Source organism: Pseudoliparis swirei, chromosome 20 (assembly GCF_029220125.1).
Source record: "Pseudoliparis swirei isolate HS2019 ecotype Mariana Trench chromosome 20, NWPU_hadal_v1, whole genome shotgun sequence".
Classification (NCBI taxonomy): Eukaryota; Metazoa; Chordata; class Actinopteri; order Perciformes; family Liparidae; genus Pseudoliparis; species Pseudoliparis swirei.
Window position 1 is genome coordinate 25190631 of NC_079407.1, and position 12950 is coordinate 25203580.

At 44.6% G+C, this 12950-nt stretch overlaps 1 protein-coding gene across 1 annotated transcript in view; it reads left to right on the forward strand.

Annotated features, from left to right (window-relative positions):
* Positions 1–12950, forward strand: part of LOC130211330 (glutamate receptor ionotropic, kainate 4-like) — a 90082-nt gene that overhangs the window by 33017 nt on the left and 44115 nt on the right. The window contains exon 4 of the mRNA XM_056442069.1: positions 8409–8574. Coding sequence (XP_056298044.1) covers positions 8409–8574 — 166 coding nt within the window. The remainder of the gene's footprint in view (positions 1–8408; positions 8575–12950) is intronic.

Here is a 12950-nt window from a genome sequence, read left to right on the forward strand (position 1 = left end):
CACGTCTACCTTCTGATGGTAAGCAAGCGGTCCTCCGTCTGGCCGTCTGGCCCCTGCATTCGGCTCACGGGGACTAAGTGGCCCTTCACCGTCCCTGCTTCCCAAGGACAGTTAAAAGTCTCTCTGCCAAACGAGCTAATTAATCGCCATGTCAATGTGCGTTAATGTAAATGAGTCTCTTCAAACGGCGCCGATGGCGATTCCCTCCGCCGGGCCGATCGCGTTCCGAAGCCGACAGACGCGGTTGCTCGTTACGCCTCCGCCCTCCACGTGGAAGAGTGTCGCACATCCGCCCCGCCGGCGCCTCCTCCGGAGACCCCCGTTGGGGTCACAGGGAGCGGATCGACTCGGGCTTGTCAGATCGGCGACCCGGAGCTCGTTGTGCCGGACGGAAAGGAAACGAGCTTTCACCTTCCAGCTCGGAGCAGAGGCTCCTCCCTCACCACGCTGCTCCGACGCAACCTTGACTTCCCCCATTGAAGAGAGGTTATCTGAAGTTATTGGTTCGGCTTCTAGAATGCAATGAAATAAATGCCACGTTTCTCCCAGCCGTGCTTCTCCGTCGTGGCGGTTTGAGAATGTGCCGGTTACTTTGAATTCACTTTTTTTAACGGCTAATCAGATCAGAGTTCAGTCTCAGGGTAATTAAGGAAAGTATATGATAAGCACATTAAAAATGAATGCTCCTCCTTTCCCCCCCCCAATGCTCAATATCTGTGAGTGAGTGTGTATTTGTGTGTGTGTGTGTGTGTTGTGCAAAGCCGATGTCCTGTGAGAGCTTCCTCATTAAACGCCTGTCAAACTTCTGTTTGCCGACCTGCCAGCCTTTCTGTCATACTGCAGCAGGACACACACACACACACACACACACACACACACACACAGTATACGGACAAGAGTGAGCAGACCTCTTTTAGGCCACGTTTACACAGAGCCGGGTATTTACAGAAACGAAGATTTCTGCCCCTCCGTTTTCAAAAATAACGTCGTACACACAAGGTCGTTTTCAAAAAAGTTTCTGTTGATATGAACCCGCATAAACGCCCGGCGCTCATAACTCTGCCAAACCTGTAGTCGGCAGTGTAACGAGAAGGATAAACACATGCAAACCAATCAGAATTCTCAAGACTCGAGACCTCCGAGGAGTATCCTCATGTCAAGGAGGAAATAACTCGGGCGCACCTGACAACGAAAATGAAGGCAGTCGACACTGGACGTAGGAGCCAGTGTTGCCAGGTCGTGGTTTTCCGCGGAATTGGGCTACTTTTGAAGTGTTGCCGCGGGTTGAATTTTTTGTCCGCTGGTTCGGGTAGACCTATTCTGCATGCAAATTACATGAATATCTTTAAATTAAAATCCATATTTTAAATGAAATAATTTATTTATACACAAATCCTACCAAACTGACTCCAGATCAGCACGTACACACATGGACATTGGACACGTCCACATACACACACACTTTAAAAGCAGTGTATATGGTTTGGCACGGGCATATTTTGAATTCTGATATTGGGCTGGTTTTGTCACAGACCTGGCAACCCTGGTAGGAGCGGCCAAACTAACTGTAAACAGGACGCTCACATGACGTGAAGCATTTTTAGTCGCATACTGTGACGTTTGACAACCTAAAACTCCGTTTGACCTCGTTCACACGCAAACACAAAAACTGAGTTTTCAGAAATCTCCACTTTGCCCGGAGTTTTGAGAAATGATCGTTTTCCGTGATAAAACCTCCGTTTTTGTGTAAATGAAAGGCCAAAACGCATGAAAATATATGCGTTTTCCCATCGTGTAAACGGGGCCTTAGTGTCATACACACACTCTGTTGACTCCAAGCACAGAGTTGTACCTTTGTGTTTTGGGCTCGACAAAAAAAATACAACGCTGTCCCTTTAATTCTTCGTCATTACGCTCCTTATGGGGTATCGTTAGAAAAGTTTCACGGCCGGTGACAACATGCTTCCGATGTACATCAGATTCCTACTGTTTACCGTATGATGGGAATGATAAAACATGATCGGATTGCTGCCTCGATGCTCTGCAGCGTCTCGGAAAGACTTCCTGCCGGGGCCATAAGTCATAGACTGTGACGCAATTGTTCTAATGTTGCCGATAGTAACGAGACTGCAATTCATTTCTCTGAAGTAAGTGAAAAGCACGCTCACTTGGGTTGAGATGACTTAGCTATCGAAAAATATTTTCATTCCTTTAGCCTTGAGAAGTTCTCGGGCCGTCTCCGCGGTGCGTCTCGGGTCATTAGCCGTCAGCACTCTGAAGCGCCAACCCATCGGTTTTGTAGCATTAGGCGGAGTTTGAGCAGATAATAAAACCCAAAACCTCATCAAGGAACGCCAGTGACCCAGTTCCATACGAGCCCACGCCATAGCGCCACCCCCACCATGTTAAAGAGGTGACGTGGTTCCTTTCCTTCTCCACACTCCTCAGTGTTCATCCTACGAGGGTTTGTTCTGCTACGTCTACTTCACATGTCTTCCGTGGTCTTCCGGGCCTTGTTGGTGTCGGTGAGCTTGCCACTAGATGACATATTTCTTTCAGGAATGTACCAAACTGTTGATTTGGTCCATCCTCATGTTTCTGCTATCTGCCTGAGAGGTTTGTGTAGCTTATCAAACCTTTTAATGGCCTCCTTCACTTTGCATCGACACCTCTCTGGTCCTCATAATGAGAGACGAGCTATCATGCAAATTCAATATATTGAATCCTCTCCAGACTTTTTTTATCTGCTTTAATTTGTCATGAAATAACGAGGGAACGCCAAACCACAATTGTTCGATTACTATTAAGCCTCTGAAAATGTGGGGGACTGGCTGAAAATGGTTTTAATGCAAGAGTTTTATCCTATCCATTGAATTAGAGTTAAAAGTCTACACTTCAACCACATATTGACTGCGCCATTTCAAATCTATGCAAAGAAGAAAACATAAATATCCAAATACTTATGGGCCTGACTGCATTTCAATGTCTACTTACCGGTACCCAGAAACCGCCACCACCAATGCAGCACCTTGCTCCAGATACACACAGTGGGTACGGGAAGTATTCAGAACCCCTTTAAAATGTTCACTCTTTGTTTCATTGCAGCCATTTGCTAAAATCAAAAAAAGTTCATTTTATTTCTCATTAATGTTCACTCAGCGCCCCATCTGGACAGAAAAAAACAGAAATCTTTGCAAATTTATTAAAAAATAAAAACTGATACTTCTGACCATGTGATATTTCAGTTTTTCTTTTTTAATAAATTTTCAAAAATGTCTACATTTCTATTTTTTTCTGTCCAGATGGGGCGCTGAGTGAACATTAATGAGAAATAAAATGAACTTTTTTTGATTTTAGCAAATGGCTGCAATGAAACAAAGAGTGAAACATTTTAAAGGGGTCTGAGTACTTCATGTACCCACTGTATATCCAGTTAGCATCCAAAAAGTCCAGTGCTCATCATTACTTAACGACTACAGCCTGTAGAACTGTTATGAAGCAAATAAGTGCTGCATCTTCTAAATAATAAATGAGAGAGCCACACTATTTGTTGCTTTAACTTTAAATGTATTAGTCGCCCCACAGAGACCCCGAAAATCATGCTGATGTTGTTATTAAATCCCTCTGAAACAACTTGAGCAAAAAGACAATGAAGTGTTGGGGGGGGGGGGGGGGGGGGTTAAGACAGATTGCTTTTGACAACAGGATCAAATTTCATAGCGGACGAATTCAATGAGACCATTTTAGATAGATAGATAGAGATAGATAAATACTTTATTAATCCCCAAGGGGAAATTTGTCGTAGCAGAAGCAGCACCAATAAACTAAACACACGAGAATACAAATATTTAAAAAATATATAAAAAACTAGGGTGAAAGATATAGATGTATACAAGAAGTATACAAAGTAAAATATAAAATAAAATATATATGTATATATACAACATATATGCATACACAATACAATACTAATGACTCAAATTAAATATAAAATATAAAAATATTAAATATAGACAGTGTGCAAAATGCAAAGTGTGTGTATGTGTGTAGTGTAAATAAATGAAATGTGTGAAGTGCAGATCATTTTAATGAGCGCCGATTGTCGTCCGTTGCCACTCCTCCCTCGTCGTCGATGTCCATCGTGTGTTTGACCTTTTCCCATTCCCCCCGTCTCAGCCTCTCTGGCGCTCACTTCATTGCTCTCTTCTTCTGTCAGTTTATCTCTGTCTTTTTCTCTGTTCCCTCTCTTTATTTGTCCTTTTCGTTCCCCCTGGCACACGCCCGTCCTTTTCCACAGCCGTAACCATAATTTAGTTATATTTACAGCGGGAGCGGACCAAATTATTAAACGAGGAGCAAGTTACCTTGGGCTTTTGTTTTGTTTTGTTTGCCTGAGAATGTCCTCCCCTCACACTTTTCAGATGTAATTAGTTTCACCCCGACGCCGACAGAAGCCCTGAGCAGACTCTCCCATCTCATTTTGAATTAAAGCTCGTTCACTGAAGTATCTACAAGTTGTGGAGAGGAATCCTCTTCTGGGCTTTAGTCAAATAGATTCACCCTAGAAAAACATACCTGACTTTAACTGCTGTTTCTCCTGATAATGAAGTAATGTAATACTATTTGTGAAGCACGGAATGGAGGGTATATTTATATTCTGAGCACCTTTAACTGCTTCACATGAATGTAGAATAACACTAACACAATGTGTGTACAAAGTAATTATGGAAACCTGTTACTGGTGTTAGACCTCCTGAAGATTTCATGGGGAAAGGTTCACTGTAGATGTTAATTGTAGGAAAATAAAGCACTGAAGCATGAAGAAATACTGGCGGTTAGAACCTTTTTTTTCAACGGCAATTATTGTTAAAACAAGCAAGTGAACACAACATTGACATATCGTCACTTTTGAAAGGTGTTATGATGGAAGTGTTAGAAAAAGGTTATTTTAACACCAAGTAAGCACGAAGCAATATTCACACGTTTCTGGCTCAATGATTTTACGTCCAATATTCACTCTTCTTTCCGGTTGCCAACTCCTGATGATAATAAAAAAAGGCGTATTATCTACTAATGTGTCACATTTTCCAGCCAGTTGCTAACATTGTCTGCCTTTTTGTGCTGGGCAGGTCACACACACATTTGTGGGTGACTTTAAAAAAAAATCAAACAGATGCTGTGATGTTGTGTTGGAAACGAGACGGATGAGAGCTGTGAGGCTGGAAAAAAACGTGTGGCTGGAAAATTGCGAAACTCGGATAATAATATTTTAGTTTAATGCAAATCATAGTTAATTTGATCCATTCTTGGGCGACTGGGTCAGTGGTGGTGGTTCAATCCCCGCCCGCCCTAGTCTATGTGTCCTTGAGCAAGGCACTTAACCCTGAATCGCTCCCTGTAGCTGTGTCTACGGTGTATGAATTGGAAAAATTAAATGCATTTATTCATAAACAACACTGATGACCGCAGCTTTATAAAATTACCACAAACCGAGAGCTATATTGTCCAGAACAGTGAATCAAAAAGTCGTAATTTGAGATCAGATGTGCCAGTTTGCCCATTTAATTGATTCTCTGATTCGCACCTAGGATTCCTGGCAGAGCAAATGTGTGAATCTCCTGCAAAGCTGAACAGCTGTTCAGAGTCTTTCAAACGGTGGCGCACAGGAAAGATTCTTCTCTTTTTATTTTTGTGAAAATTGACCAGCAGAGTGACTTACACTCGCTGTCGGCTGCAGATAGGAATACGTCTGCCGAGCGCCTTTGATGTGGCAGAGAACTCGCCGTTGGTAATGCGGAGATTGATTCTCTTTGCTTCAAGCGCAAAGTCTTTGCTTTCTAACTCAAGCCTCGACTCCAAACACTTTGTCACTTCACCACACAAGGAGCAGCGACTGCAACAGTTTAACAAGCAATTAATCATACCGCCGCAACCGAGGGGGAACTGTGTTAAGACGTGATCTATAGATACCGTCCTCTCTTTCCCGAGCCTCGCCGTCGGCTACATTGAGCTCCCTTGTTGATGCTAAAAGTCGGGCGGAATGGGAAAGGACAAAGAGTGTGTGTGTGTCTGTGAATTTGTGTAAGCTGCTTTCTAAGCCCCCTGCTGCCTCAGATACAGCCTATCGAAGCGTGTCAGGGTTCTAAGTGAAAAGGCGGTCGGGTAGCGCTCGTCTGCTGAGCTGAAAGGGAAGGAAGGAATGCATCGGGAAAATGGCACAGGTGGAAATAAAGAGTAAACAATCTAGGAAACCCACAGAAACGCCAGAGGAAAAGGGGGCAGAAATGAGAGAAGGAAATGGTCTTGAGAAATTGTACGAATGTCAAAGGGAAGACGAAGGACATACCTGAAGATGGACACATTTCCCTGGTGGGCTGTACGGCTGTCACAAAGGTTGGAGAACTCCTTGAGGAGACTGACCGGTGGTCCGGCGGGGCCTGTCGGTCGTGTCCTCGCCTCTCATCTGTCCAGACACCTATAGGGACTCCATTACACCCGGATGGGCAGGGATGGAAAACCAACCGAGGGGATATGGGGACGAAGTGGGGGGGGGGGGGGACCACTGTACGGTACACTGGGAACCGCGCAGACAGGCAATCTGCACCGTGATGAAGAGGCTCCTTCCTCCTGGACCCAGCACGTCGTCCCGCATCCCCTTCAAGCCCCACTGCGCCGTACTGCATTGGGCGGCTGACCGGCCTGACCGCTACCACGCCCCCTCTCCCCGTGAGCACCGGCACACGGTTCACCTCATCCCGACGGAGAACCGGAGCACGGATGGATTTCATCGGAGGGGAATAGATCGGAGACGTGTTTGAACGTTGGCGTGTTCGGTCCGGATTGTGTTGCCGTGGTTACCTTGACCTTAACCAGTGCTCGACGTCCCTGTTTAGCACCGTGAGGGTTGCTATGATGAATTCATTCGACGTGGCTAAGGACGACGGATATTCGTACCGCTACGCAAAATCTACGCTGTGAAAGCGCGGCAATCGATCCGACCGAAGCTTCTCTGCCTCCTCAACGAGGCTCGGAGAGCAGTACTTTGCGTATTCATGGGTTCTTACTTAAGGCTTGGCTGGCTTTCTTTTTAACTTGGTTCTGTGTCTGATCTTTGCTGAACCCGTGAACCTGATGACAGACGGTTCTGCTCTTTGTCCCATTTTAAAAGACCTGTGTTCAACATTCTAGATTCATGTTGCAGCAAACAATGAAACGTTGAGTATAGATATAGTGGAGTAATGTCTACCCGAGCATAGCATCAATTCTCACTGGTTAGCATGACCCACTGGTTAGCGTGGCCCACTGGTTAGTGCCCCACTGGTTAGCGTGACCCACTGGTTAGCGTCATCTTTAATAGTTTATATTGAGTTTAAATTGTATGTTGAGGATGTTTTTGGACTGCAATCCATTAGAGACTCGTTGCCCCCTTTTTGATTGTAACAAGGACTCTGAGGATGAGATGCCGACTTTCACCTTTTTACAATCATTTAAATATTGACCACACATGATAGGACCAAAGTTACTAAATGTGATACCTTCATGGACTTATAACATGAGGGGATATAATGTATGTTTGTGAGTCCAATAATGTTCGTCCGATATGGACTAGCAGCTACCAGATGTACATAGTATTGACTTTCTAGCTAAGTGGGACGAACAGGAAGTTCTTGGACCCATTTAGTGATAATATTGACATCCCCAATGGGACTGTGTTGTGTAATATTCTAACAGCGCCAGTATTAACAGTGTTGATGTCACAACTGTTGCAGCCAGAGAGAGAGAGAGGACCCAGACGCCGACAACTGTGCAAAACAGACTTTATTCCTGGGCCGACAATCACAGAGACAGGAAGTGCAGGGAAACAGAAGACACCAGAGGCAAGGACTTCAAAATAAAACCGGGGGAAAAAACACAAAAACTCAAGACCGTGACAATTATTTCCGAAAATATGACAGATATTGTGTTACTGTGATTGTGTGTGTGTGTGTGTGTGTGTTATCAAAGTTCCATCAGCAACAGACTGAGCCGGGGAAACAAATGTTGTGTACCAGCGGGTGAGGGGGTGTTGTACTGAAGATGTATCTAACAAGGGCTTGTTCATGTGGGTGGAACAAAAGTACGTTTTTAGATCCATTTTCATACATAATATATTCCTCTATTCATACTTCACATGAGCTTCACTGTCTCAGCCACTGTGTATTCTGAATATGCGCATCGCTACAGGCGGCTGAGGTTATCCTCGCTTGTTATTCATTACACAAGGTTACACACAAAAAAAAAAGTCTGGCTTCTCTTGATCTATTTTTACGGTCAGTTGTTTAAAAAAAAAAAACGTGAACATGAATGCAAAAAATGTCAACCTCCTGCATTTCGTGGTCGTCTGACCATCGGCGTCTCTCCGTGCGCAGGTGCCCTACATCAAGGTGGCCCCGGAGGACATCCTGAAGGTTCAGTTCCCCCGGTTCACCACGCTGGACCTGAGGCCCACCAACACCGACATCAGCCTGGCCGTGGCCGGCCTGCTCACCTTCTTCAACAGCACCACGGCGTGCCTCATCTGTGCACAGGCTGACTGTGAGTAGAGGACACACACACACACCTGGGGAGGATGTGCAAAAAAAAAATTTTTTAATGTCTGCTCTCCTTTAACACGTGTTTTCACACGCACACAACAAACGCATCGCTCGCCACGCCGCCCGCGCTCCGACAGATACGTCGCTCACCGGCGTCTCACCCGGCGACCTCCTCCCTCCCGAAGCAGCTGCCGCTCTCCTCGGTCGGAACTCCCTCTCGCGGCAACACAAAAGGCTGCGTCCCCAAAAGGCTGCGTCCCCAAAAATAAATCGCATTCGCCTCACTCTTCTTCCAACATCTCGTCCGTAAATTAAACAGGGTTCGTACGGTCACGGAAAACCTGGAAAAGTCATGGAGTTTTAAAATGGTCATTTCCAGGCCTGGAAAAGTCATGGAAAAAACTTAAAATCATAAAAGTTTTGGAAAAGTCATGGAAATGTGTTATAATCACACGTTCATTTCCGCAGTTTTTTCTTTTGTCACTTAATTTTTTTTATTTGTTTCGTGATATAAACATAAAACAAGTACAAAAATGTCAGACATAAACATAAACATACATATACACACATATACATACCCATACACACACACATACATACATACACATATACACACAGACATATACACAAGCATACATACACACACATATATACACGTACACACACACATACCCTCCCCCCCTCCAAAAAAACCTCAACAACAATAAAAAACAACAAAAAGACAACAACAACAACAAAAAACAACCCTGGCACCCCCTTAATTATCTTTTACTTGTAAGTGTGTTTACACCACCCTGCATCTGTGTTTGCAATCCCCTCAAAATCCAAATCTTACCCCCGAGTATTTGACCCCTCCTCTATTTTGTAATAAACGCCGAGTTTGAAATAATTCATATATATTTTAAAGAAAGACGCTCAAAATATAAGCCGGCGTACACTCTCAATACGCAACATGTTCTACATGTTTCATGTTTATACCGAGATTTCAGTTTGGTCATGGAAATTTGGTTTAAAGTCCTGGAAAAGTCATGGAAAAGTCATGGAAATCCATCGGTCAACATGTGTAAGAACCCTGATTAAAATAACGACGCAGCGTGTTACGCCGCGTGATGTACGATCTTTCTTTAACCTCCGATCTCTTAAAATACAACTCGTACGTGATCAAAACGCATCTTTAACGACGATGAAGCTCGATCCGACGGCCTCCGTGGCAAACGCACTCGCTAGATTCTAAAAATGCTAAAACCGGACGACCTTGAAGCTTGAAGAATCTCCCGCGGGAGGTTATTTTTCGTAAACAGAGTAGAAGATTCCAATCACGGCCGGTTCCCACCCTCTCGCAGTCCAGCGACGACTAATTACAACTTCCCAGACAAAGGCGGCGTGACCCCGAGCGGCACCGGCCGACCTTCTTTTTTTTTTCTTAATCAGCACACGGCTTTGAAGAGAGGAAATCGACTCGAGACATCAACCGTGTGAGTCAGACGGCCAGAGAGGGACAAGGGGCCACCGCCTATCTCAGTGCTTAGTTCTCCTGCCTTTCAACCTCCTCTTTGATTGGCTCTTGCTCTTTTCACTTTGGAGTCTCATTTCATTCATAACATTCAAGAAGAGATTTATTTGATTCAAGTTTTGTATTTTAAACCTCAACTCGTGGGTGTTTGAGGACGGAAAAAAAGTATGTTCCGGTAAGTTTTTCTGCAGATGTGAGGCTTCCTTTGTTTTAGACCAGTGGTTCTCAAACTGTGGGGCGTGTCCCTCTAGTGGGGCGCAGTGGTACTACAGGTGGGGCGCAAGAGGAAATGCAGAAAGACCGTTTTTGAGAACGTCACATATTACATAAGTTCAAAATACACGGACATACATAAATACATGACTCGCTGATTATTGCCGTTTCTTTTACCAAAAGCCAGATCGGCTTTTCTGCTGTTGCCCTTCAAAATAAAAGCTCAACATTGAGTGTGAATTGAGGTGGGCTTTTCTGCTGTTGCCCTTCAAAACAAAAGCTCAACATTGAGCGTGAATTGAGATGGGATTTTCTGCTGTTGCCCTTCAAAACAAAAGCTCAACATTGAGCGTGAATTGAGGTGGGCTTTTCTGCTGTTGCCCTTCAAAACAAAAGCTCAACATTGAGCGTGAATTGAGGTGGGCTTTTCTGCTGTTGCCCTTCAAAACAAAAGCTCAACATTGAGCGTGAATTGAGATGGGCTTTTCTGCTGTTGCCCTTCAAAACAAAAGCTCAACATTGAGCGTGAATTGAGATGGGCTTTTCTGCTGTTACCCTTCAAAACAAAAGCTCCACATTGAGCGTGAATTGAGATGGGCTTTTCTGCTGTTGCCCTTCAAAACAAAAGCTCAACATTGAGCGTGAATTTAAAAAAAACAGAATAAAATATTTCTTTGCCTGTGTGAAACAAAGTTGTGCGGGATGGAAGAACTAACTTACGAAAGTAAAGATTTGTAAGTAATGATCAAATGAAAAGTTCAACTAAACCCTACTGCCCTACATTATAACTGCAAGGATCAAACACAAAGCATGAGTCGACTTCCCTCTCGGTGCTTCTTTACCTGCCAGTCATTGTTCCAATTCAAGGCCTCAGATCTCATTTCTATATTTGTCCCACGAGAGTCGTTTAATAAAGTCTGGAGAAAATAAATATGATTTTGGAGGGAAAAGAAACTGATTTTAACATTCCTTTCTTTATTTTTCCCTCTGGATGTGTGTGGGTGTCCGGGTGACTGATTAGAGGTTCTTGCTTTAGTGTGAGAGGGCTTAAGAGAGGACTGGAAAGGAAATGAAATGAGGGGAGATGAGAGGTATCGATCGAAGAAACGAGTAAGAAGAAGGGAGGGAGTGTGATTCGCTGCAGGCGAAACATAGAGATTGGGGTGAGTGGGGGGAGGGGAATGCTGGAATTATACATCGGCAACGAGACGGTCCAGGAAATGAAGCGGTCGTATTGGTCGCACCCTCTCATGTGACCCTTCTTCATTCAATAGAAAATGCGGCAAAGTGGCAACATGCCTGGATTTGTGTGTGTGTGTGTGTGTGTGTGTGTGTGTCTTTGTGTGTGTGTGTAAAGGTTTGTATTTGGCAATATCATCAGCTTGAAGCCCCGGCTCAGCTCCGCCCTCCCCGTCAAGCGTGCCGGCGGGCAGCCCGCTGCTTGTCGGCGGCTCGTCCGCATGCGCCGGCCTCATTAATCACCCGAGTCCGGCGACAGCCTAATAGAGCGTGGCCGATTTCATGAATATGTTCCAAGCCACGGACTGAGGAGGCGAGAGAGAGCGGAGGGGGAGCCGTGCCCCGGAGGCGCAACCCGGGGACGGACATTAATCCAGCTAACCCTCCACTATCCACGGCGTGTGCAGTCCGTGCGGTTGAATTTAATAGCACCGCTGCGTGTTGCATGGTGTAGAGTTGAAGTGTGTTTTATATATACTTGCACATGTGAATAAGAAAGTCTGGTTTAAATTAATACATAAAGAAAGATACGATAATTAGTAAGGGATATTATGAGGAATACATTGTAGAGCATGAGAGAATGAGATTATCATTGTCACGGTGTGATGCATGAGAGTGAATGAGATTATAATTCAATTCAATTTCACAAATTACAAATTTGTCTCGGAGTGCTTTACAATCTGTACACGCAGACATCCCTGTCCCTGAACCTCACATCGGAAACCTCACATTATAATGCTTCGAGATGATAGTTTGATTGAAAACCCGAGAGTTTTATTTTGAAGGCAAGATATGAAGTTTTATTCTGAAGGAACTTCCGCTCCTTGATCGGAAGTGTGGCGTTTGACGCCGCCATCTTGACAATAATTAGCTTCGCGAAAGAGAACGTCTGCATTGTTTGCATGAGCCCAATAAGTTTATCATCTTTTACATTCAATATTGTTAAACTCTAAATCATTGGATCCTGAATGTTCCTGCGGCCACGAGAGGTCTGAATTATTCTTTCAGCGGCTGCGGCCTTTTTGTAAATTAAATGACATGCGCACACTCGCCTGCGTGCACACACACGTGCACTGTGTGCAAACCACGTGCACTCTCACGTGCACTTTCCTCCGTGAGGTGACGGTGCCGCCGTCAGCGATCTGAAAGGAAACATCCCAGTGAAGGTGCACTCTCTCTCTCTTTTGCTTTTTTTTCCTGCCGATAATTCCCTTCACGCCATCACATGAATTACAACCCTCCATTACTCGCTATTTCTCTGCGTATTGACGTGGAATCGCCGTCTCTAACCTTTATTCAGTGGCAGTCAGAAGAGAGAAGAGACTTCTCAGCGACTCGTGGCCAGATGTTTGGACACACAGGTGAACCGATGACAGAAACATAATAATTGCAGTGGGTGGGAGGAATACTAT